The following is a 21394-nucleotide window of genomic DNA, read 5'->3' on the forward strand; positions in this document are numbered from 1 at the left end:
GCGGTGAGCAACGACGAAGATTGGTAGGGGATAGAGGTGAGCGTGGTCGAAAAGAGAATGATGGCATAATAAAAAAAGGGTAAGGCAAAACATACTTCTTGAGTTGAGAAGTAATTTTTTTTTTTTTCACTTCTTAAATTGAAGGGAAAACAATTTTCAAAGTAAAAATTCACTTTGGGAGTAAAAATTTATTTCAAAAATAAATAAAAAAAATCAAACGGATTTCTGTTTTAGAAGTTATGTTACCAAACTGATTTATGTTTCACTTTTTAAAAGTGTTACCATGCGCACCCAAAATAAATAATGGTTAAGCTTAAAAAAGAAAGCATTAGTTCAGGGGCAAGTGTGATTTATCTTTTGTGTATATGCAAAATCATCCAAAAGTGAATGATTCGAAATATATTTTCCTTACAAATGACTATTTACATTTGAAAACTTTTAGATATAATTTTTTTTTAAGAATAAACATGTTTTTCATTAACTAATTATTTTAAGCAATAAAACGATCATTTTCGGGAAAGTTTTTTCTAAATCGTTCATTTTCGGAGAAATAAACGAAGCCTAAAAGGCGAAAGACACGAAAGTGCGAAACCTTTTCAGATGGTAAAATTTGTAGCAATTCAATCTAATCACATCCGATCTTTATTAATGTTGACAATTTTAATTAATTTTTTTGTCAAAGATAATTGTAATTAATTAACGATCCGATAAATGAAACAAAAATGGGCACATCACACACACGCACACATAATCTTCTTTTTGTCGCTGAACAATTAGAAGGCCATTTATTTCGATGATTTGTCATAGCTAACTCATTGTAAACTTGGCTGTCGTGACAATATGGCGAGGTCTTATGTCGAGCAATCTTGTCCGGGCAAGGTAAATATTGTTTGTCATACATCATCGTGCAAGTTTTGTCCGCATCATATGAACCCATTAGATTGTATAAATCTCTTGTGAGACCATTGATATTGAACGGTTTTGAGATGAAATTGGCTCATATGACTATAACTAACGACCTTCCCTATCGTGCCCGCCAAATGCCTGAGCCTGGGAACCGAGGCGAGGAGCTGCAGGGTCCCCCCGAAGCTCGGCTTTGTAACGTGCTATTCTCACTCATGATCCAAGTTCAGAATGCCGGATCTATTTAGGTGGACTGAATTGCTCATCGGGCTCGTTCTAAATACGAAATGTTTGTTGTATCAATGGCCATTCGTGGACTTTTTAGGGGCGGTAGAGTTCATGAAGTTACTGCCTTGATGGAGAGGGTGGCATATCTCCAGTTACCCTTGTTAGAAGAACAAAATTGGGAAGAACGAAGTCAGACTTCGAGATGCGAATCCGCTGTTTTTTGAGAAATTGTTTGCTTGCTCAATCTAATGGTCATTGGGGCAAAAATCTTTCAATAAAGGCTGCATTTTAAGGGAAAAAACAATTGAAAAGTGAAAATTATTAAACCTGAAATCATAATGAAACATTATATTTAAACAGATACGACCCTGTATTTCCTCTAAAACATTGCATCCTTTTGAAATTATATTGCGAATAGACTACTTCAAAAATACGCAAATCTTCATGTTTGAAAACTATAAATTCGAATATCAGAAAAATGATCGTTGATTAATGTCAATCACAGTCCACGAGCATGCAAAGTGCTAAGTGCATCAAAATCACGCACTCACACGCCGGTAGTGTAACGTCTAATTTACTTATCTTTCGATCTTCAAGTGTAAGGCTAGAAGCCTTCCAATTATGTATTGGTCTGCACACTCGTATCTTTTCGTTCTCGTTGTCGGACAAGACACCTCTTTGCTTATTTTACAAATAAACTACCATCAATCCGTACGTATAATATGATGGTCTTTGCTGTGGCGAGGATAATGATGCCAAAATGAGCGACCCTGCAAGAAATGGTAACGAGCTCTAGTATGTACGCGTAGTTTTCTTTCCAGACCACGCTGTTCGCATTTGGCCTATGGTCTGTCGATTGACTGGAGAAGATTTGGGACTGGTTCCTCCCGAGGGAATTGCATCATTTGGTCATGGACCCTTGTTTTTTTGGTCGTGGACTTAGTTAGGTGATGTCGTTTCAATTCCTTATCTTGTGTGTCATAAAGGTATGAAGCAAGAAAAAGCTCTTCTACTTATCTGCATCTGGATTTGTTGCTGACGTAGGCTGTGTTTGGTTAGACTTTTGGAGAAAGCCTTTGGAAAAACTTGAGTTAAAGGGATTTTTTGAAATGCAAGTCGTGTTTTTACAAAAATTCACTATAAAATACCTTCGGATAAAATAGCATTTTGAAAAATTATTTTTTAAAAGAATCCTCTTTTTTAATTAAAAAAAGGGAAAAAGCTCAAACCCTTTGCCGACTCTAGCGAGGGTTGCGGCCGCCGTCCGAGGTTGCACGACCTCGGGCGGCCCCCTGATAAGAATGTGTGACCCTCGGCGATGGCTACCCGAGGTCGCTCAACTTGGCTGGCCCGTTTCCAGGTTCTTATGGACCGCGCTCACATAAAAGAAAATGAGCAGTTAAAATGCGGATGAAATCGGTAAATCGATATATAGGTGAGGATAGTTTTGGAAGAATTCTTTTTTTTTACTAACCCTATGTAAGCGTGCAGTTAAAACTCGTTATCCTTGCTTTTGTCGGGGAAGCGCTGTGCATCGTGACCTTTTCAAAAGAGAGAATCAGCAATGCCCATCGGATGTGTCGATCCTCTTTTAAGTCCCAAACCCCTTTTGGATGCAAAGGTCCAAGAAATTCCGATGAAGGGCAAAAGCGAATGAAAATGGATTTAAGATGAATGCGCTTCCGTCCGTGTACTTTGAAAATTGCATGATTTCGGTTCGGCTGTTATGAATCTGTACCATTATTTCGAGGGCAATTTAAGTACTCTCATATTGCTATTTAGGCTTCGTTTGTTTCGCAAAAAATAACTTTCCAAAAAATATTTTTCAGATTTTTCGACATTCGGGAGGCAAAAAATAAGTTAGCCCCGAAAAACATTTTCTCCTTATGAAAAAAATCCTTCAAAAGTGGAAAACTTTTCCTCACCTTTCCTTCCTCTTATCTTTCGCATCTTCTTTCTTTTTAACTATTTTTTACTTTCTTTTTATTTTTTAATTAATTTTTTCCAAAATTCAATTTTTTTTCATTTTTTCAAATAAAAATTGTTTTTGAGTTTTTAGCTAGTTTTAATTACTTTCATAAATTCTCTCTCTCTCTCTCTCTCTCTCTCTTCTTCAATTTATTGCTCAGCCGGTGGCTAGCCACAGGTGAGGCTTGACCCCTCACCATAGGCCGATGAACTATGAGGCTGGGACGAGGCCAAGCCTCGCCTGAACAATAAATTAAAGAAGAAAAAAAATTAAGAAAATCATTAAAAATAAAATATTTAAAAATAATTAAAATTTTAATTTTAATTCCAAAAAATATTTAAAAAAATTATAATTATTTAATATATTTTTTTAGGAAAATCAATTCCTAGACAAAAGACGAAAATAGTTTTCTAGTTTGTTTTTAAGTCTCAATCAAACATCGGAAAATGTAGTCATTTTTCTGAAAATAACTTTCTAGAAAATATTTTTCAAAATCATTACATTTTCCGTGAAGCAAACAAAGTCTTAAATTTAAGTTCGATTTTTGTACTTCCTTTCGACAAAAAGATACAATTGATGATATGATAATTGCTCGACAAGGATGTTGTTGTGTAGCGAACCCATAGTTTACTCGTCATTTGAAATGTGCAATTTTGAAAAACGTCCGAAAGAACATGAATTGATATGGAGTTGTTTTTATTGCAAAAGTAATGTAAGCATGGCTTTAATCAAGTTCAATATATTAAGATTCTCTGTCTATAATTAACTCTAAAACTAAAGCTCAAACCCGTTTCATGATTTACGGATCACCCGATGAGATTTTCACCGCCACCTGCGCACTCGACGAGCCGATCCATAGAATCACCAATTATTCAATGGCAACAATTTAAAGAGAAAATTTTGGTAAAAATAAATACCGGGGCGGGTCGGATATTAAAAGTCGGGTGCGAATCGAATCGGCTGTGAGTGGCGGAAATGGATCGGGCAAAGAATTATTGATCCGACCAAAAAAAAAAAAAGCGGACCAATTTTCATCGGCCGATCGCGGCGGAATCGCAGACAAGAGACCGAACGAGGACCCTGGGGCCCGGGGTGGGGGCAGCGATGACGTGGCGCGTCACGTGGAAAAACGGCGTGGAGCCTCAGGCATTTAGGAGAGAGAGAGAGATATTTGGAGAGGCAGACGGTAGACGCGAGCCGAGCCTGTGGCGACTACGCTCGTACCGTACCCTCCCACGCAACTCTCACGCTCTTCTTTCTCCCTCTTCATGTACTCTCTCTTTCCTCCTTTCCCTCCAACTCTCCCTGCGACCTTTCCAGTCCCCCGCCTCTCTCTCTCGGCTCGACGATCTCGATCGTGCCATCTTCTCCGGTGAGTTCTCTCCTGGAATGTTCCCCGGAATCGTTTTGCTTCGTCGGCGAAGATTCCGTTACCGCCGTTTCTCGTCGATTTTTTTGCCGACTTCCGGTGAAATAAACCGACGCAGAATCAGTTCGCGATTCCCATCACTAGTCGAGCTCACGTTGTTGCCGCTTCGTTGCCTGATCGACGTTCGTTTAGCTTCGTTAGAATGCTTCTGAGCCTCCTGCTAGTTTGAATATGGAGGACTTCGGTAGTTGATTTTCCTTTTCAGCTGTTAAATGGTCGAACATAGAAGTTGATAGACGTGGATCACAGATTTAAAAGCGTGCTAGGTTCCGCTAATTGCTACGATCGTGGTTAAGCCCTCTATATATATTCGCAATTTCGGCGAGCAAGAAATTTCTGCTGAAGGATGACTTCCTTTATGGTGTTTTCTATTTTAGGTAATCAGCCCATGGCATTATGCGGCACCAATATGTCTTGGGGTATGGAAAGCATAGAAGCAATGCGTTTGAGAGGAAACTCGTCGACTTTTCTTGTTAGACCTTCATCTGCATGTTTTGGTGGACCTTCATTGTGTACGCTGCCCGGGCGACGTCGGAAAATATTCTTCTCTTTGTTGAGGAGATCTTCGACCCCTGTGGAATCAAAAGGTGTTGCTGAGAGTCCTTGTTCAATGTCTGTGGATGAAGAATTGGATCATGTGAAAAGATTTAAGATGTCTGACTTTAAGGTTCTTGATTCTGTCAGCATTGGCCTTGGAGGACGGGTATGAACTATTTCGTATGTCTCGGTACATTAAATGTTTGTTTAATAATCTTGGTTAGGTCTGTCCTAAGTACTCGAAGGTTTATCCAGGCAGATGAGGTGGTCTTTGAAGCCATAGTAAATGATCCCAAGAGGTGAGGCGCCTTTGTTTTGTCCAGACGGAGGGAGTTTGTTTCAGTCTATTTAGAAAAAATGATGAATTAATGCCTGTCACATGGGATTGATTGCAGCCCTCTGTATAATACAAGTGTTGTTCTTCGACGACTCATCTCTTCTCAAGCTAAACGCCGTGGGAAACGAGCAATCCAGGTTGGTGAACTGATATTTGAACCCTATAAACCGTTTAGCATATGATAACTCACACTGAACTTCCCAGTGGGATCTGATGGTAGGTACTGAAGAAGTTGGTTCGTCGTAAAATCATGTACTATTCTTATTCAATGCAAGTTCATGGTTTCATCTCATCTCACAGTAGTCGTGGCTTACTCACGCTGGTCCATGGGGTAAGCTTATCTGTCATTGAACCACCTATGCTGCTAAATTGCATGGCAATATATACCTGAATTTACCATTGGATTTTTACATTTTAACATTTGTGCTGGACAAACTTTGCCTTAAAATTCCATCCCCTTGAGGAACTATGCCAGTTCCAAATCAGAGAATCATCTGCTCTCTATCTATTCTCAATTGATAGGGCTCAGTATATGCTGAATTTCAAACACCACAGAGATAAATTCGAGGCATTTCTTCTTCTTCCAGTATCATGGCAGTTTTTCGCTGAGACATTGGCTTCAACAAGCTGACTGGCTTCCAACACTAGAGGCCACTCTTGCATTGGATGAGGAGTCTGTTAAAAGGGTAGGAGATGATACAGTTGGAGGACCAGCAGTCACCCGGAAATTGAGGCTTATTCGCATATTAATGAGGGATCTTTTGATTGGTGTATGTCCAATTACTTCTAACGATTCTGCTATCCAATGCTTAATTAGCCTGGGGGTGATGAATGTCTACTACATATATGTCAGGTGAATTACTTGCATAGTCATGGCCTAGCTCATACAGAGTTGCGACTTGAGAATGTGCACGTTAGCCCGGTGGATGGACACATCAAAGTAAGCACAGACTTATCTGTCCAAATCTGGCTCTGTTTCTTTCTATTTGAGGTTCTCTTTTCTGATAGATAGAGAGATGGAATCTCACTGCAAGTCAATTGGAGTCATTCTTCAGTAAGAGATCATACGTGCTCTAACTTTCTGCTAAGATTATGGGTTCCTGCAAGCATTTGGATGCTATAAGTTTCTCAAAACCACGCAAGGAATGTTGTAGTCGAATATGACTTCTTAAGTCATCTTGCATCCAATGCAATCCTCCTTGTGCTGTAGCTTTAACACATGACTGCCTAGATTTGATTGCTATGCAGGAACATGGTCAATGATGATGTCGTGCAAATATTGTGTTCTGAGTTCTTATTATGTGATCGTCAGAGAATTTTATTGGTGAAGAATGGGGTCACCTCACTTTCTGATTGTGTCTGCTATAACTATGTCAATGTGCCTGAAATTTGGTCAGGTGTATAGTTTTGGGTAGTGTAAAGCTTATATTGTATCATTGTCAGGTTGGCATACTGGGAAATGCTGCGGACTTTTATGAGGAGGGCCCGATTATTTCAACAGCGGATAGCAGCCTGGATAGACGGCAGATGATGATTGCTTTTGACATGAGGTGTGGGTGGAAGAAAGCAACTAAACTTTATCACATTTTCCTGTTAAATTCGTAGGAGATGCTGAGAAGCTGATACTGTTGTATGTGAATTGCATAGGTGTGTTGGGTTCATGATGGCAAAAATGGTGTTGCGGGAACTCATGGATCCATTAATCTTTGCAAAATTCAAATCATTCTTTGCAAAGGTATTGTAAATAGAATCTCTTCTAGTTTCGTTCATTTTTTGGATTAACGATCTCTTGATGTTTCCTTTTATCTTCGGTATAATTTGCATTGAATCATGCATCCTGCCTTTAATTTTACGCAACTGGCTTATACAAAATCATAGTCTGATTTATTCCAACTCAAGATATTGATGCTCTGTAATTTAGCAGCAGAGTGATGAGTCGCTCAATAATTGATTTGGAAGCAATGACAGAATATATAGAAAAGTTCGCAGCACTTTAGCTTTTTCTGCGCCTCATAGTGCACAAGTGCAGTTTCGTAGATGTTCTGATCATGTCAAGCAGAAGAAAGTCAAGTTAACTTCCTCACCTATATTTTTTCACCAAAAGACACCACGTCACCAGTATGCTTGGCAAAAAAGAACCTTAAAAGAAAAGGAGAAACCTACCTTACAAACTATTGAAAGGAAACACAGTTATTTGGCTGAAAATCCTAGAACAAATTCACCTACATGATCTTATAATAATGAGCAGATCCACCAGCATGGTGAATTTGTTCATTTTCAAACTTGTTCAACTGCTGATAATTCCCTTTTTTTGACTGGTACAGGGCAATGACCCCTCATGTCTGCGTGAATTTTTGCTGCAAGTCCTAGACAGGAACACGTCATCTGGTAATTGCGGACTTCAAGTAGGTCTCTGGAATTTAAAGGGTTTCTTTCACTTATTCTTGTAGGTTCAAACTATTAATCTACCTTCTCCTGTCTAGATGCTTGATCGGAATTGGGGTGCAGGTTGGAATCTCTTGTCTCTATTGCTTGCAACCAAACGATCCAGTAGAATTAGGTAATATATCTTCAGTTCTTGTAAGGAAAATTCTGTGGAATCATTGACAGATTTTTTGCAATCCGCGTTTTACGACGTTTATGTGAAACTTCTCTAAATGAATATGTGGGGGGTCTTGTTAACGACTGCCCAGATGACACATAACACGAGAAAGACAATGTATTGGAAACTGCACAGTTGTCTTTACTGGCTACTTAACAAGTGCCCTAGTGGGGGGACACTTTGATGAATTTCCTATGTGAACAACTTGCCAAGTGTAAAATGCCTCATGCCTTGAACTGCTCTCGTCTCATAGTTAGCTTGTTGATGTGGTAGGACCCTGGAGGAAAATCTCGCCAATGATAAATTTACCTTGTCTCCCCCATAGTTGTTTAGATGAACTCATTTAAATAAATGCTGCATGTGACATGCTATTTACTTCACGACTCTCTTTGTGATCTATGCCAGTTGTTTGGAGGCCCTGAGACACCCATTTCTGTGTGGACCAAGATGGCGAGTGATGCCATCAATGAATATAATCAGATGGGGTCTTGGTTCGACTGCTGTAAGAATTACAGAGGAATATATCTATGGTCAGCACCAGGTAATTAAAATTCTTTTACCTTTCAATCTTAGTTCCATGCTTATTGTCATCTCTTATTTTTTCCTGGGTCCTTGTTCTCATCTTATTCATCGTGGGCAAAATTTTCGTTGCCCAAGGCTTAGGCAATAATCAGAGAATTTCATTTATGCTGATCTAAAGTGAATGGACAACTTCAATCTGAACAGTAGTGAGTAAAAAAGCCTTGTTGGAAAGAAAAGGTAGCATGTTTGATTTTCCAAAAGCCGGTGATACTGAAGTTGCACTAACTTCTACTTTTCCTTTACTTTGTTTAGCGCGGGAGGCTGGCCCACTTTATCGAATTAATGGAGATGCTGAATCCTCATACAAAGCCAAAGGTAACTCTGCTCTACTTTCCTCCTTCGGTTTCCTTGTAAATGCTTAGCATCAAGCTTTAGCTTTATGTCTGTTTAACCACAAAAATATCACTTTATTTCGTCTGAAGAGACGAATGCTCAAAGCAATTGTAACCTACAAATACTCGGCAACAGACTTTGGTAGTCGAAAATCCATTAGTCTTTACACTGCTTTAGTTATTGATAAGTTAAGACCACTAGATAATCCACGTAAAAGTGACCAATGTCCTCTCACTCCCAAGCCAAATATTCAGCGTCTAAAAGTCATGTCTTCTTTTACTGGACCTACCTGTACCTGGTAACTGGCTTCTATGGAGAAAACAAGTTCAGTGAAATGACATCAATTAATGTTTAAATAAATCCCTTCCCTGGGGCTCCTGCAGTAATCCTAGCTTTCTTGTTGTTTTCCCTTTTTGTGTCTTAATTTAACTGAAGCTCATTCTTTAATGTTGTTCAACAATGAGCAGAATTGGTTGGAATTACTGCCCGGAAAATGGCGTCTTGTGTATTACACTGGAAGGCATATAGGACTGACTCTCCGCCAACCTCCTATCCGGGTGCTTATAGGAAATGCGCACCTTATCGTCTCAAGACCGTCCGAGTTGAGCACTAATTTTTCAATGACATCTGAGATTAGCTTTTCAGCCCTGATCGGCCGAGATTGGCCCCACAACAAGAGCGGTGTAGCTGGACAGTTGCACGTGAACTCTGTTTTCAATTTAAAAGCCGGTAGACAGCTCTATCTGAAGGAGGAAAATAGCAAGGGCTATTTTTCACTCGCTCAGTCGATCGACCGTGATGCTTTGTTCCAGAAACTTGCCAGTGGAAGATGGGGAAAAGCTATTCCTTATAAGGAGTTCCCTTCGAGCCTTCCCGTGGCCACGTTCGTCTCTGACGACATTGAGCTCTTGCTCAACCTCGGTCGACCATTGAATCAGGATGTTGATAGTGCCAAGAAAGTACTCCAAGAAGTCAGGACCCAAATCCCTCCCGAAATGTTTGATCTGTCGAAACTCGTGTGTGGTACATATGTTGACTCCAGGCTTCTAGTGCTTCGGAGCGTCAATGGATCGGCCTTGCTGTTCACGAGATCTTGCGTGGATGAAAATCCAAGCTGACGAGGTTTTCTTCTTTCTGGCCCGTCTGTAACAGTTCAGCGCATAGAATGGTACTGCATTCTTCCGGTTCTCTGTGCCACACGACATATACATTCCCTGACATGAGATATGCTCGTTACATGACCGGTTAAACGAGCTGCCCTTCTCAAGATGCCTGAGATCCTGTGATTTGACATTGCCTACCCCCGAAACGTTTTTCATCATGTCCGAGCTTGGATGGGTTGTATGACACCCATACTTGCAAGGCAATTCATGCAGAAGATTGAACCTTCTCCAGAATTTCCTCTCGGGCGCCAAATTTACAGTAGATACTTTACCTTCCCCTTATAACTCTACGTAGATATTGATACATACAGCTATTTTTCTATCACAAACCTCACTCCAACATTCTCAAGTAGCATTTCGGGCTATAGTCGCATATCTCTCTTTCTCCATTTGTGGGTGTGGGGATAAAAAGAAGCAATCAACCCGCGACACCGTAATTAAAGCAGATGGGATAAAGGAAGTTTAGCATTACACGGTGGCACTTATAATAGAACAGGAGCAAAGCCCCTTATACAAAAATGGTCTCGAGTGCTATCAAAACCCGAAAAACTAAAAGCAAAGGATTTTTCGAATATGGTTTAGTTGCAGCTGTCCCTCCAAACCACATGGGAATCATATTCCATCCTCTACAATTACAAGAAACTAGAAACTGGAAGGCTACTGGGATATGGGTGGCCTTAAATGAGACCCTGGCGCTGAAGATCGGCATAAGTCTTCTTGTTATAGATGTTGCCTTCCTTGTCTTCGTATTCTTCCTCCAGATCCGGGCGCCACTTGTTCACTCCTGACCTCTCCTGTATTCTCTCCCAGAGTTCTTGTGCTTCCTGCGCCATAGTGGAAGCTCCATTCAGTCATTTTTGGGTGTATCAAACTTGTGGATTTTTAAAGATCCCAGGTCACGCATCTTCAAAAACCAGGCCAAAAAGCCAAAAGGAAATGTGGATTTCTATGGTGCCGGTGTGGCCAATCTTGCTCACCCTCGTTTAGGCCTCATGAGAAGCAAATAGGCAGATGATGCGCATTTAATCCAGTTTATTCATAGTTAAGGCATTCTCTGACACTAAAAACCAACTGCTTAACAGCTTTTATTGAACGAAAATGGGATCAACGTCAGTACGTAACTAGAGTTCTTTCTTTACTGGAACAGAAAACCGCTAAGTTAATCCTTATCACCAGCAAATGATTTCTATGGACTTAATAGTTTTCTGGTTAGAAACCAAGATATTTCTGCAATAAGTTCAGTCAAAGACAAGTTTGAAGGAAGGGTTTTACCTGGATGGATGTAATCTCATTGAAGTTCTTTGTATTTGGAATACCAAGACAGCGCATGCCATGCTGATGGCGCCATTCCTTAAAATGCCGCTCAAAAGCCCTCCGCCCCCAGTAACTGTGGTTGCCACATATCTCGCATTTGAATTCCTGAGAAATAATATTGGTCAGACACAACCTCAATAGAGAAAATACATTGTGGCTTCTGGATTTCATTCCTCCTCTCATTTATAACCTGCCGTACTTGTGCAAAATCACAAGCCACCATCTCAACGGAGCAGGCAAGGGTTATCTTATCTTGCCCAGGTAGAAAGGATAGAGGAGTGCCTCTAATTCATAAAAGCCAGTAGATTGTGGGAATCAGTATGCACCAGGCGAAAATTGGAGAAATTAAGGACTGTACAACATCTGCCATTTTAAGTGTAACTCCAGAAAGGTATCAAAAGCAGACGGAGAAGAGATAAAAATAAGATGAGAGGTATGGATTATCACATTCAAAATCAAGGCATACCTGACCAAGACCATGAAGCTTATAGAGCCAATAAGGTATAGGTTTCCCATCCCAACCCATTGGCAATTTGAGGGGGTTGTATATCTGTTGCTCATCATCATCACTTTCAGTGTCAGCTTGTGTCTCTTCCTGCACACATTCCCAATTCATCAAGCTATAGTAAACAATGACTAGAATAGACCAAAGCCAAAGTAAATTATCTACTTCAAACAACTCCTGATCAAAATCACAAAATGTGGATAACCCCTCCCTAAAAATGAAATTAGAGACTTCCAAGAACATGCTCCGTTCTGAGCACACAGCACATGTTTCTAAGATATAGGCCCCTATACAAGCACAGGTACACATAAAATAACCAGCTTCAAGTGAGAAAACCTTGATCAAGTTTAGGACGGTAATGACTAATATGGCCACAGCAAGGCATCACACACAGGGCTAACATTTAACTTACAGTATTTGTTCCCAAGGTCTTCATAGTACTGCAATATCTATTATAAACTGCAGATAATGAACAATTTCCAAAGTCTAAAAAGAGGTATGTTTAAGCACCTCCTCACGTTCTGCTTCCATTTCCTCGTATGTCAGAGCCTGCTTTTTCTCAACATTTTCTTTTGTTCGAGTAATTACCTGCAGAATCCAAAGAGCATCAACTCAGAAAAGTTTAAGCACCTCCTCACATGCGTGCATAAGTTGAGCACTTACTCTGAGGGACCAAAGTAACATAAGAAATGTGTGCCATCCGCACACATGTAATCACAAATCAAACTGAGCTTATCTCTTTACATAAATAAGTTGCAGGATATTTCTCAATATTAATGGGTGGGAAAACTTCAAAGGTACATCACTGACCTCCTCAAGCAGCGAGCAGAGTTTTTTCAGTTTAACCCCCATCAAAGCAATATCTTTCCCATTGTCCGTCTGTTGGATAGCCATACCTACACCATTCTGCTCTGACCCACGAGAACCTTTTGCAAAATGCTTTTTGTCCAGCTTATCAAGAAGTGTATGCTGCACAAATTGAATAAAGAACATTAGAATAATAATGACGACATAAAATATTTGAAACTCAAACAGACGCATGCTAGGAATAAATATTGTAGCTTAGATATAACCCACCACTTATTAAGATTAGCATATATCATACTAGTGACTGCATGCAAACCAATCATGAAGGTAGAGTTACCGCAAAGAAAAAACATTAATGACCAACATGACAATAGCCATGATCTGTCCTCAATATACGGGGTGGCCTACAATTGAAAGCTTTTGCCAACCCTCAATTCACACAGAAGCAGGATTTTTTTTTTCAAAATCAGTACTAAAGTCTCTGAAGAAACTGTCAGTGAATTCTCTTGTGAATTTCATTCTTCTTGATCAGAATTAAAACAATTTTTGCTATTCGAATCAGTTTTTTTTTTTTTTTTTTTGGTTTTCAGTTAAAATCATTACAGCATGGCTTCTGCTTTTGTTTTTCTTTTGGTCTGTGTGAGTAGTTAAGAAAGAAAGGATCACCTAAAAAGCAAAAGTAGTTATTACACAAAAACTCCACCCATGAAATGAAGGATTGAGGATTAAGAACATTAAAAGCATACACAAGCACACTTGATGCACCCATATAAACCTAAATTTATGTATCTTGCTGCACATAAGCACCTTACCTTTGTAAGGAAGAGTCTCTCGGCACGCTGCTGAATTGTGCCGCCTGATTTTAATCCTAAAGCTGTCAATGCCTGCCAAATCACAATTAACCATCAAATACTCTGAAGTAAAGTTTGAATTTATCAGCCAAAAGAAAAACAGCATAAAAGCTTTCCCAGTCCAATGTACACAATGTCGCAATGGAAAAATAAAAAGAGCTGCTCAAGTTCTAAACATGTGAACATTTCCAATACTATCCATAAGAAAAGGCCAGATCAACAGTCAGGAGCTACAAGAATTTCACGATTTCAAATTAATCTAAGCCAACAAGACAGACAAATAGCTCCAACAAGGAACTATCTAGCTCAGAGCACAGTTAGGATGACAGACCCCTGGGCCTGGGTTCTGTACTTGCCTTTATCCAAATTGGGAATACAACTTGCCTTCAGCCCAGGCTGAGGGTCACCTATCAAAAGAAAAATAAACAAATAAATAGATAGACAGGTTTGACTACCACATTGCAATTTATATAGATTACTCTGTTTCAAGTGTTAAAAGAATGACCATTTATGTCCAGCTATCAAAAGAAGCCGTCACTTCAGACAATTCCCAACAACATTATAAGTTATATGATAGAGATTATAGCAGTCGCAGGCAATCCTAACCTCGAAGTAAAAAAAATTCAAATTTTTCTTTTTGGTAAATGAACTTTCAAGTTGACTACCATTAGAAATTACGGCAAGAACAAACACACATCTGTTTACAAAGCAATAAACTAGCAATTCACCATAGCTATTAATAACACAGGATGGAATGGGAAAATGTCATTGCCCAAATCACACATCTTGCACAAGGTGCTAGCCCTAACCAACCAAACTACCCCAAAGCCACAAACGACAGTTATGCCTTTTACCACCGAGATTGTGACTCTGATAAACCACAACCGAGCAAATGAACTGTTTATGGCATCAAGATAACAATCTAGAGAAATAAAATCATAAACACGACCAATCACAAAAAGGCAGTAGCAATTATAACCAAGAGATTGGTAAGAATTTATATTACCTCCTTCAACTTCTCAGGACCAACTTCCATCAGTTCCTCTATAGAGCTATAATAGTCCAGGTCAATCACCGTATTCTGCAGTGCACCATGTCCATTTTCTTGACCCCCATTCTCCCACCCTTCAACTTTGTTCTCTGCCCATTCTTCTTCAAAATCGCCCTCAACCTGCCAAATTGCATCAATTACTTAAATTTAACAAGCAAATAAAAAAAACACCCACAATTTTGTAAGGATGGCCTAATTATGGTTGATAAATTGCCATTACCACTACATTTTGACACCGCATGGTTAATAATTTCATTTGAAAACAGCGCAACCGTAGATATTAACCTAAAGGTTCACACATGAAATCTAAATTGAAACTGCAGCACATTTTGTTCCGTTGACAGAACTCCCAAAATATAGGTAATAAACTACCATAGACTCACAAAACGAAATTTAGCATAGAAAGAATCAAACCTTTGCAAATATCCTATCCAGATCTTGCAGAGGCTCTGTTCGCTGAAAGAAATATACAAGGTATTCCAGAAGGTTTTCCAGATATTCTTTATACTGCCTGCGCCAGCCATACAAGAAAGATAGGCATCAACTACAACATGAGATCAAAAGAACTACTAGATCTCCTACCAAATTTTGAATTAAAAAGATAATCGAAATTTACCTTGTTAATTTCAATTTCCTAGAAATCCTCTCTGGTTGAGAGAAAACATCAAGATAAGCAGAGTACTCAATGGGCTCTCCGAATTTGCAGTTGATGTACTGATGGTACAATTCATGCATGTCCAAATATCGGCCAAAAGCTTCCTGAAGCGAGAAGAAATATGTTAGTTGAAGAGAAGTTCATAGCCACAATCCTGCACCTTAAAACAAATGCAGGAAAATTTCAGTTTGAGAAAAATTTCCTTCGTATACATGAAACCAAAACCTGTCTTCCAATTTAATATCCATTTAAAAAAAAAAAAAGCGCCGAGAAAACCAAAAGTATTGCGAACTGAAATTAATTAGGAGACATAATCTAGACGTCCAATTTGCTAAAGGATCATACAAGCTCTCCATCAACTTGCAAGAGAGAGAAAATAATGGAAAGGAAAAGAGGATGAAACATATCAGGAGATTTTATTTGGTTTTTGCTAGACAAGAGCTCCATTCTAGACGAAGAGAGAGGACGAACTTTAAAAAAAAAAAAAGGCAAATTTGAAAACACTGGAGGCGATAAAGCATACATTCCATCCGACTAAAACTAAAAGACAACATGGCACAGTAACTCATAACTAAAACAAGCATTGCTATAGAGAAGGCAAAGACACACCTCCCCACTGAACTCAATTTGAGGTTCCTCCTTCAGAAGCTCCTCATACTCCTCATTGGCATCGACAACACGAGCAGCTGGGTGCTTTCTATGGTACTCACGTATCTGAAATAGATGATGAAGCTCAATTGTTAGCTTAGAAATTACCGCCGAAAGGCACCTAGACAAAGCAGACCACAATCCCTCGCGAAAGCTATTCCAAAACCTTCAGAAATTTATAATCACAGAAATTTAACTGAGAAAATTTCGCTTTTCGCGAATTACAAAGCCAAATTTATGGATCCATATTAAGTTAAATATGCAAATACTCAAGGGAACAGATTTACCTCTTTCAGCCTATCATAAAAAGCACTAAAGACGTTCGTTCCTGTGGCAGTCTGGCCTCCCAAAGCCGCAATCTCATCTTTCCTAGCATTGTCCTTATCTTCGTATACCTCAATCTAAAACAAAAATTGCAGAAGAGAAACATTGAGCATGAAGTGAGCTTATGCACCCGCTTAAAATCATAATATAGATTCGCATATACACAATTTGACCAAAATACTCTCACTTCCTGAGTTAACATTGCATATATATACGCACATCAAAACCAGAATTAGCAGACGAGAAGCGCACTGGGCAATAGCACAAGAAACTTTCTCGCGGCCAATCGAGAACTCACGAGTTTCTCTGTGGTGGCGACGATAGTGTCGATCATGTGGCCAACGCGGTGGCTCTGGAAGAGCCGGTCCTTGTTGCTCGGCGGCTCGTTCTGGAGATCTTTGACGATGAGACGCTCGAGCCGCTCCACCTCCTCGTGGGCCGCGCGCGTCACCTCCAGCAACGTCGACGACATCCTCTTAGGCCTCGGTTGAGCTGATGCAGCAGAATCGCGCGCTCTCTCCCGATTGGGATTTTGGGGGTTTAGGGTTTCAAACAATGGCGTAAGGCGAGGACTCGCTGGGGTCGGTGCAAGGATATGGAAGGACGTCAAGACAAAACGACGATATAAACGCGGTCGTTTCGCCCCATCTGTAATTCTGCAGTTTTCTAGAATTGTTCACACGCAAAAAAGAAAAATTATTCTGAAACAGATCGCTTCTATTGTTTGCAAAATAAATTTCATCATTTATAAAAAAAAAATTAAAATTGAATTATTATCGATAATTTTAATATTTTCGTTAAATACCGAGCCACAGGATTCATTTATTTTTTGTGAAATAACCGGAGCCAAAGAGTAAGTTCCTTCAATCATCCGTGAGATAAAAAACAATGTGAGAAAAATTCCTTCAAAATGGTAATTTTCAACTCGTAAGGTCCTTCGACCAAAAAAAGAAAAAAACTGGTAAGGTCCCTGTCAATAGGCATGCGGCCCTGCTGATAAAGGAATTAGGGGTGAAAAAAATAGTATCATAGGTGCGGGATTTGACTCCCGCGTACCGTAAAAAAGTAATTGTACAACTTCTTAAGAACTTTTGCTATTTTTCAACCAATAAAAAATGAGATTGGTTATTGCACTATAAGTGTAATTAAATTATTTTACCCATTGCACTTTCTTGATAGAAAGTTAATAATCAATTTCCCGATTTTACCATTTTATCCTTTTTCTCCGGTCAATTTTACCTTTTGTTACTACTTGCTTAACAATTAGAGCAAATAAGTTTGTAAGGGTGAGAAATCCAAAGGAGGGATAAATGATACTTTTGATTTCTTTTTTGGTCGGAAATGATACTTTTAATCCAAACATACAAATAATGCTTATGCTTATTTATCTAGGCCGCATTATTCTCTGATTAGATTCTTTTGAAATACTTTTATAGTAAAAAAAATAAAAATATTATACTTCAGAAAATTGTGAAATAGTTCTAGATATTATTGCGTTTATTTTTTTGAAGGATTTCAAGAGATTAATAATGAATAAAAATGAACTTACGAAATCGAAAGAAAACAAAAGCCCCCCAAAGGGCGCACGTAATCTAAATTAAAGAAGCATCGTGCACAACACATAGGTAATGGAAGAAATTCGAGATTGACAAACTCGGGTAATAGAGATACGTATGAATCTACTCATAGGCACAACACGTTATTAGCTCTAGGCGTAATTATCATCTCTATAAAAAGCGTTGTAGTAAATTTGCTTTTGATGATTAAATTTGTAATTCATTGATTTTGATTGGCCTTAAATTTCTTTTGGTAGATGAGTTTTCTAGAAGCTAATCAAAAAACAAGTTTTTGGAGGAAGTTTCCTATTGCAAATTCTTGACACGAAGATTAAAATTCTCCCTTTTTTGGCAAAGTTCATTTCATTTCATCATTCACTCACTTCTTACCATTTTCATTTTGCAAAGTCTCTGCCTTTGCTCTTTCTGCGCGCACGAACCCTCTTTTACTAAAAGAAACTTCGGGCTCTGCTAGTGCTAAGGAGCTTTCGCTTATGCGAAGTGCCAGTCTGAAGCCGCAAGCTCCGAGCTTCCAGCGCGATGTGGAAGCTGAACCAGTCATTGTTCGGCGGAGAAGAAGAGGGCCGAGATGATTTCTTAGCTGAAGATTCAGATGGGATCTGTTCTCTCTCTCCTATGCAGGTCAAGCTCCCTCTTTTCTTCCTTTTTCCGACCGATTCTACGCAAATCCATGTCTTGTCTGATCGTCCCGTTGATGCTGTTCCTGGGTTTTCTCTTTTTCCGGGGTGGGGGTTGAGCAGAGAGTCTACGCTTTCGCTGCGTGTCTTCTTGTCGGCCTCGTATGTATGTTCCTGGTAAGATCACGCACCACCATCTCCGTGGATTCAATTCAACTGCTCATCGTTGGGTATCGAAATTTATGTCCATTTTTGCCGCAATGCTTGCTGCTTTTCTGCCTTGTGATGATCCGCCGAATGATCATGTTGAACGTTGCGCCGTTATCTTTTGCTAGTTCGATAAATGAAAAATTGAGAGCGAGAGTGTTTGTTTGGGAACCATTCATGGCGATGGATGAGTTCCAAATGTATTCTTTTTCCGCCTTTGGAATTTTTCCCATTGACTGAAACGTGGAACTGCAATACTAAGATTTTATTTCCTTTGACTTCTCTTCTCGCAGTCATTGATTGTGTTTGCGAAGCCTATCAAATTCGCAGTTGTTTTCACCTGTGGCAACCTTTTATCCGTCGGCAGGTAAGTGAAACTGGTCACTGGGCAAAAAATGATGTCTTAGCTCCATATGCCTATTTCTAATAATTGGAATGTTGCTTTCACGCATCAAAATTATGTCCGATTTTCATTCGTTAATTTTGTCTGAGTCAGTTTATGTGAAAAAACTCACTTTTACCCACTGTCTGGTGCCCACCTGAGACCTGTTCCAGTCGTTCATCATTCCAAGGGATAGAGCGAGGTTGCCTCTTGTAATCTGTTAGTTCCATAAATTGTTTCTCTTTTCTTGGAAATGCAAGAGTTAAGAGTCTCCTCTTCAATAATTGTTTTCCCATGTCACCACTTTAGATAAAGAGCAAATGTTACTGCTGTTGTTGCTCGTGCATGTGGTCATGATGATCTACATATCTCAGGGAATTGCCCCTAGACTAAGTTTTAGTTCCAGATTCTGAATCTTTGTTCGTGTTTGGCAGCACAGCCTTCCTTATTGGAGCTGCACAACAAATGAGGATGATGTTTGACTCAACTCGAGTCTTCGCAACTTCCATTTACCTTGGATGTGTCATTTTAGCTCTCATCTGTGCTCTTTGGGTAAGTTTTTATCCTGTTAAGGTGTTTTTATCACAGCAAACATAATGCAGGAGACACTGAAATGAATTCTTTCAGCTTCATAGTTTTCCTTACTCTACTTTTACTCCTATGGATTTAATCCTCCTAGTGGAGTATTTTCTTATGTGACTCTCTGCTTTGGATATTTTTCCTTCCTCTGATGCGTCATCTATCTTGCTATGCGGTATGTTTAATGTAGTTTTCCATGTAATTTGCTCGGGTCTTGATTGAGTTGAAACTTTTCTAAAGCTCAACATTCCTATGTTGAATATTTCGATTATATAGTTGGAAATAGAGTTTGATATCAGAGCACTTCTCACAAAGCCTGCTGTCTATCCTTCCCGCCACTGCCCTTCAACATACAAGATTGGCTCTGCTCATGAGGACTTTCGTGGATAATCGAAACCAATCACTTCTGTATGGTCCTGTAGCCTTCAGCGTCTAGTGATCTCGTCCATTTAGTCTCTGACGGTGCCCTTGACTGATTTATATTCTAGCATGTGCAATATTCTCTATGGACGTCCAGGCTATATATCATGTTAAGATGGAGGCAGTTAGTCACATTCTCATAAAAATGTCCTTATTTTTACATTATCCTAATTGGCAGATACATAATAAGGTTTTGACCATTATAGCAATCATTTGTGAGATCTGCGCCCTTATCTGGTAAGTCTGTTGTTTTCTTTGTCTATTTGCTTGCTATCTGCCTTGGCATTTCTCTTGTCTTGATTCTTTTGGATCATGACTGAGTTACTAGTGATGAAAGAACATTATGTTTGCTGTTTCCTGTGTAATTTGTATCATTTTTTAGCTCAGTAAAGGCTAAAAGCAATTACTTCGTTTGCTTTATTTCAGGTACAGTTTAAGCTACATTCCTTTTGCCCGAAGAATGGTTTCTGATTTGATGGTTAGGCTTTGTGACACTGAGTTGTAGCGGAAGTTCCTTCGCTATTGGTTTATTATTTTATGCCTAGGAGTTTCTGATGTGTGGTCATTTGGCCTGCTTTTCCTGAGCCTGTTATTGATGACCAGCAAATTCTCATATTCATTTCTTCATTGAACTGTTTGCTTTGGTTTCTTGAATCTATTTTACAATTGGGTTTGGGTCTCAAAAACTTTTGTAAGCTCTTTGTTATCCAATTTTGTTGAGCCAAGGGCTGGTAAGGATTATAATACAAGTGAGCGAAGAACAAGTATATTCCAGATACAATATCTGTCTGCTCCGTGTCGAATTGATCGGGTTGGAGATAAGAAACCACTCTACAAGGTATATTGTCCATAATGATTGCAAAATGAGATTCTTGCATGGAATTCGTGTTTTCTACCCCTCGGTTTGATCCGTCGCGAGTCGTTTTAGTTAAGGAAGACGATGAATACCGATAAACATCCTTGTTCGAGGACAAGGGCCCAGAAAATAGAGATGGTGGCCTTTGGCAAGATCAAATTACGGGAAGCCAGAGCCCTGTTAGCCTGTGCTGAGAAAACAATGAGTCCAACTTACAGGAACTGTTTGTCTGATGAACATTCTCAGGATAGCATCTCGTGAAATGAAGACAATACAGAAACGGGAAGCCTAAAATGTTTGGCTTACTAAAATAATGTGCAAATACAAGGTTTGAGCCTTGAAGCACTAGTCATTCGATGTTGTCTGGGCTTGTGGTGGGCTTGACCCTTGTGATCCACCATGTTTCAACACCTCTAATTCAAATTGATTTGAGAGATGAGGACTCAATGACAATGTTGCAAAGCCTCTTCATGTTGAACAAAAGACCATTCCTGCAGTTTTGCTTTTAAAATTTCTCG

At 39.4% G+C, this 21394-nt stretch overlaps 3 protein-coding genes and 1 long non-coding RNA gene across 6 annotated transcripts; 3 read left to right on the plus strand and 1 right to left on the minus strand.

The window, feature by feature from the left end:
• Positions 1 to 2049: 2049 nt before the first annotated feature.
• Positions 2050 to 14386, plus strand: LOC125312607. The gene is made up of 3 exons (XR_007196658.1): positions 2050 to 2064; positions 13384 to 13388; positions 14245 to 14386. It is a non-coding gene; the product is annotated as an uncharacterized LOC125312607 (long non-coding RNA).
• On the plus strand, positions 4190 to 10189 carry LOC115742310 (probable plastid-lipid-associated protein 14, chloroplastic). Of its 2 annotated transcripts, XM_030676530.2 has the most exons (14): positions 4190 to 4472; positions 4907 to 5232; positions 5322 to 5365; positions 5462 to 5540; positions 5624 to 5734; positions 5991 to 6173; positions 6257 to 6343; positions 6847 to 6953; positions 7051 to 7138; positions 7728 to 7808; positions 7887 to 7963; positions 8411 to 8546; positions 8840 to 8902; positions 9388 to 10189. In XM_030676530.2, exons 1-14 carry the CDS (start codon positions 4205 to 4207, stop codon positions 10036 to 10038), a joined length of 2301 nt encoding a protein of 766 aa, XP_030532390.1. In that variant the 5' UTR covers positions 4190 to 4204; the 3' UTR covers positions 10039 to 10189. The 2 variants fall into 2 exon arrangements, with proteins under 2 accessions (XP_030532390.1, XP_030532392.1); XM_030676532.2 differs by lacking the exons at positions 5991 to 6173; positions 6257 to 6343.
• On the minus strand, positions 10521 to 16829 carry LOC115742316 (splicing factor SF3a60 homolog). Its single transcript, XM_030676538.2, has 12 exons — positions 16537 to 16829; positions 16202 to 16315; positions 15876 to 15980; positions 15228 to 15370; positions 15026 to 15122; positions 14567 to 14731; positions 13522 to 13593; positions 12713 to 12871; positions 12413 to 12490; positions 11864 to 11992; positions 11356 to 11502; positions 10521 to 10907 (listed from the first exon to the last, which is right to left on the minus strand). Exons 1-12 carry the CDS (start codon positions 16708 to 16710, stop codon positions 10761 to 10763), a joined length of 1530 nt encoding a protein of 509 aa, XP_030532398.1. The 5' UTR covers positions 16711 to 16829; the 3' UTR covers positions 10521 to 10760.
• A 1376-nt stretch (positions 16830 to 18205) lies between these two features.
• LOC115742363 (vesicle transport protein SFT2B) lies at positions 18206 to 20745 on the plus strand. 2 transcript variants are annotated; one of them, XM_030676600.2, is made up of 6 exons: positions 18206 to 18436; positions 18556 to 18609; positions 18933 to 19006; positions 19456 to 19573; positions 20199 to 20257; positions 20447 to 20745. In XM_030676600.2, exons 1-6 carry the CDS (start codon positions 18335 to 18337, stop codon positions 20523 to 20525), a joined length of 486 nt encoding a protein of 161 aa, XP_030532460.1. In that variant the 5' UTR covers positions 18206 to 18334; the 3' UTR covers positions 20526 to 20745. The 2 variants fall into 2 exon arrangements, with proteins under 2 accessions (XP_030532460.1, XP_048127739.1); XM_048271782.1 differs by lacking the exon at positions 18556 to 18609.
• The last annotated feature ends 649 nt before the right edge of the window (positions 20746 to 21394 follow it).

Source organism: Rhodamnia argentea, chromosome 10 (genome assembly GCF_020921035.1).
Source record: "Rhodamnia argentea isolate NSW1041297 chromosome 10, ASM2092103v1, whole genome shotgun sequence".
Lineage (NCBI taxonomy): Eukaryota > Viridiplantae > Streptophyta > Magnoliopsida > Myrtales > Myrtaceae > Rhodamnia > Rhodamnia argentea.

Bases quoted from the DNA above. Each gene is read 5' to 3' on its own strand.
- LOC115742316 (XM_030676538.2), bottom strand. From the start codon at position 16,710: ATGTCGTCGACGTTGCTGGAGGTGACGCGCGCGGCCCACGAGGAGGTG. The intron at 15,371-15,875 runs GTGTGTCTTTGC...TTCTCGCTTCAG, and splicing joins AAATTGAGTTCAGTGGGGAG to GAAGCTTTTGGCCGATATTT. The intron at 11,993-12,412 runs GTGCTTAAACAT...GAATGTGTGCAG, and splicing joins TGGAAGCAGAACGTGAGGAG to GAAGAGACACAAGCTGACAC.
- LOC115742363 (XM_030676600.2), top strand. From the start codon at position 18,335: ATGTGGAAGCTGAACCAGTCATTGTTCGGCGGAGAAGAAGAGGGCCGA. The intron at 18,610-18,932 runs GTAAGATCACGC...CTCTTCTCGCAG, and splicing joins GCCTCGTATGTATGTTCCTG to TCATTGATTGTGTTTGCGAA. The intron at 19,007-19,455 runs GTAAGTGAAACT...CGTGTTTGGCAG, and splicing joins AACCTTTTATCCGTCGGCAG to CACAGCCTTCCTTATTGGAG.
- LOC115742310 (XM_030676530.2), top strand. From the start codon at position 4,205: ATGACGTGGCGCGTCACGTGGAAAAACGGCGTGGAGCCTCAGGCATTT. The intron at 6,174-6,256 runs GTATGTCCAATT...CATATATGTCAG, and splicing joins TGAGGGATCTTTTGATTGGT to GTGAATTACTTGCATAGTCA. The intron at 7,139-7,727 runs GTATTGTAAATA...TGACTGGTACAG, and splicing joins TCAAATCATTCTTTGCAAAG to GGCAATGACCCCTCATGTCT.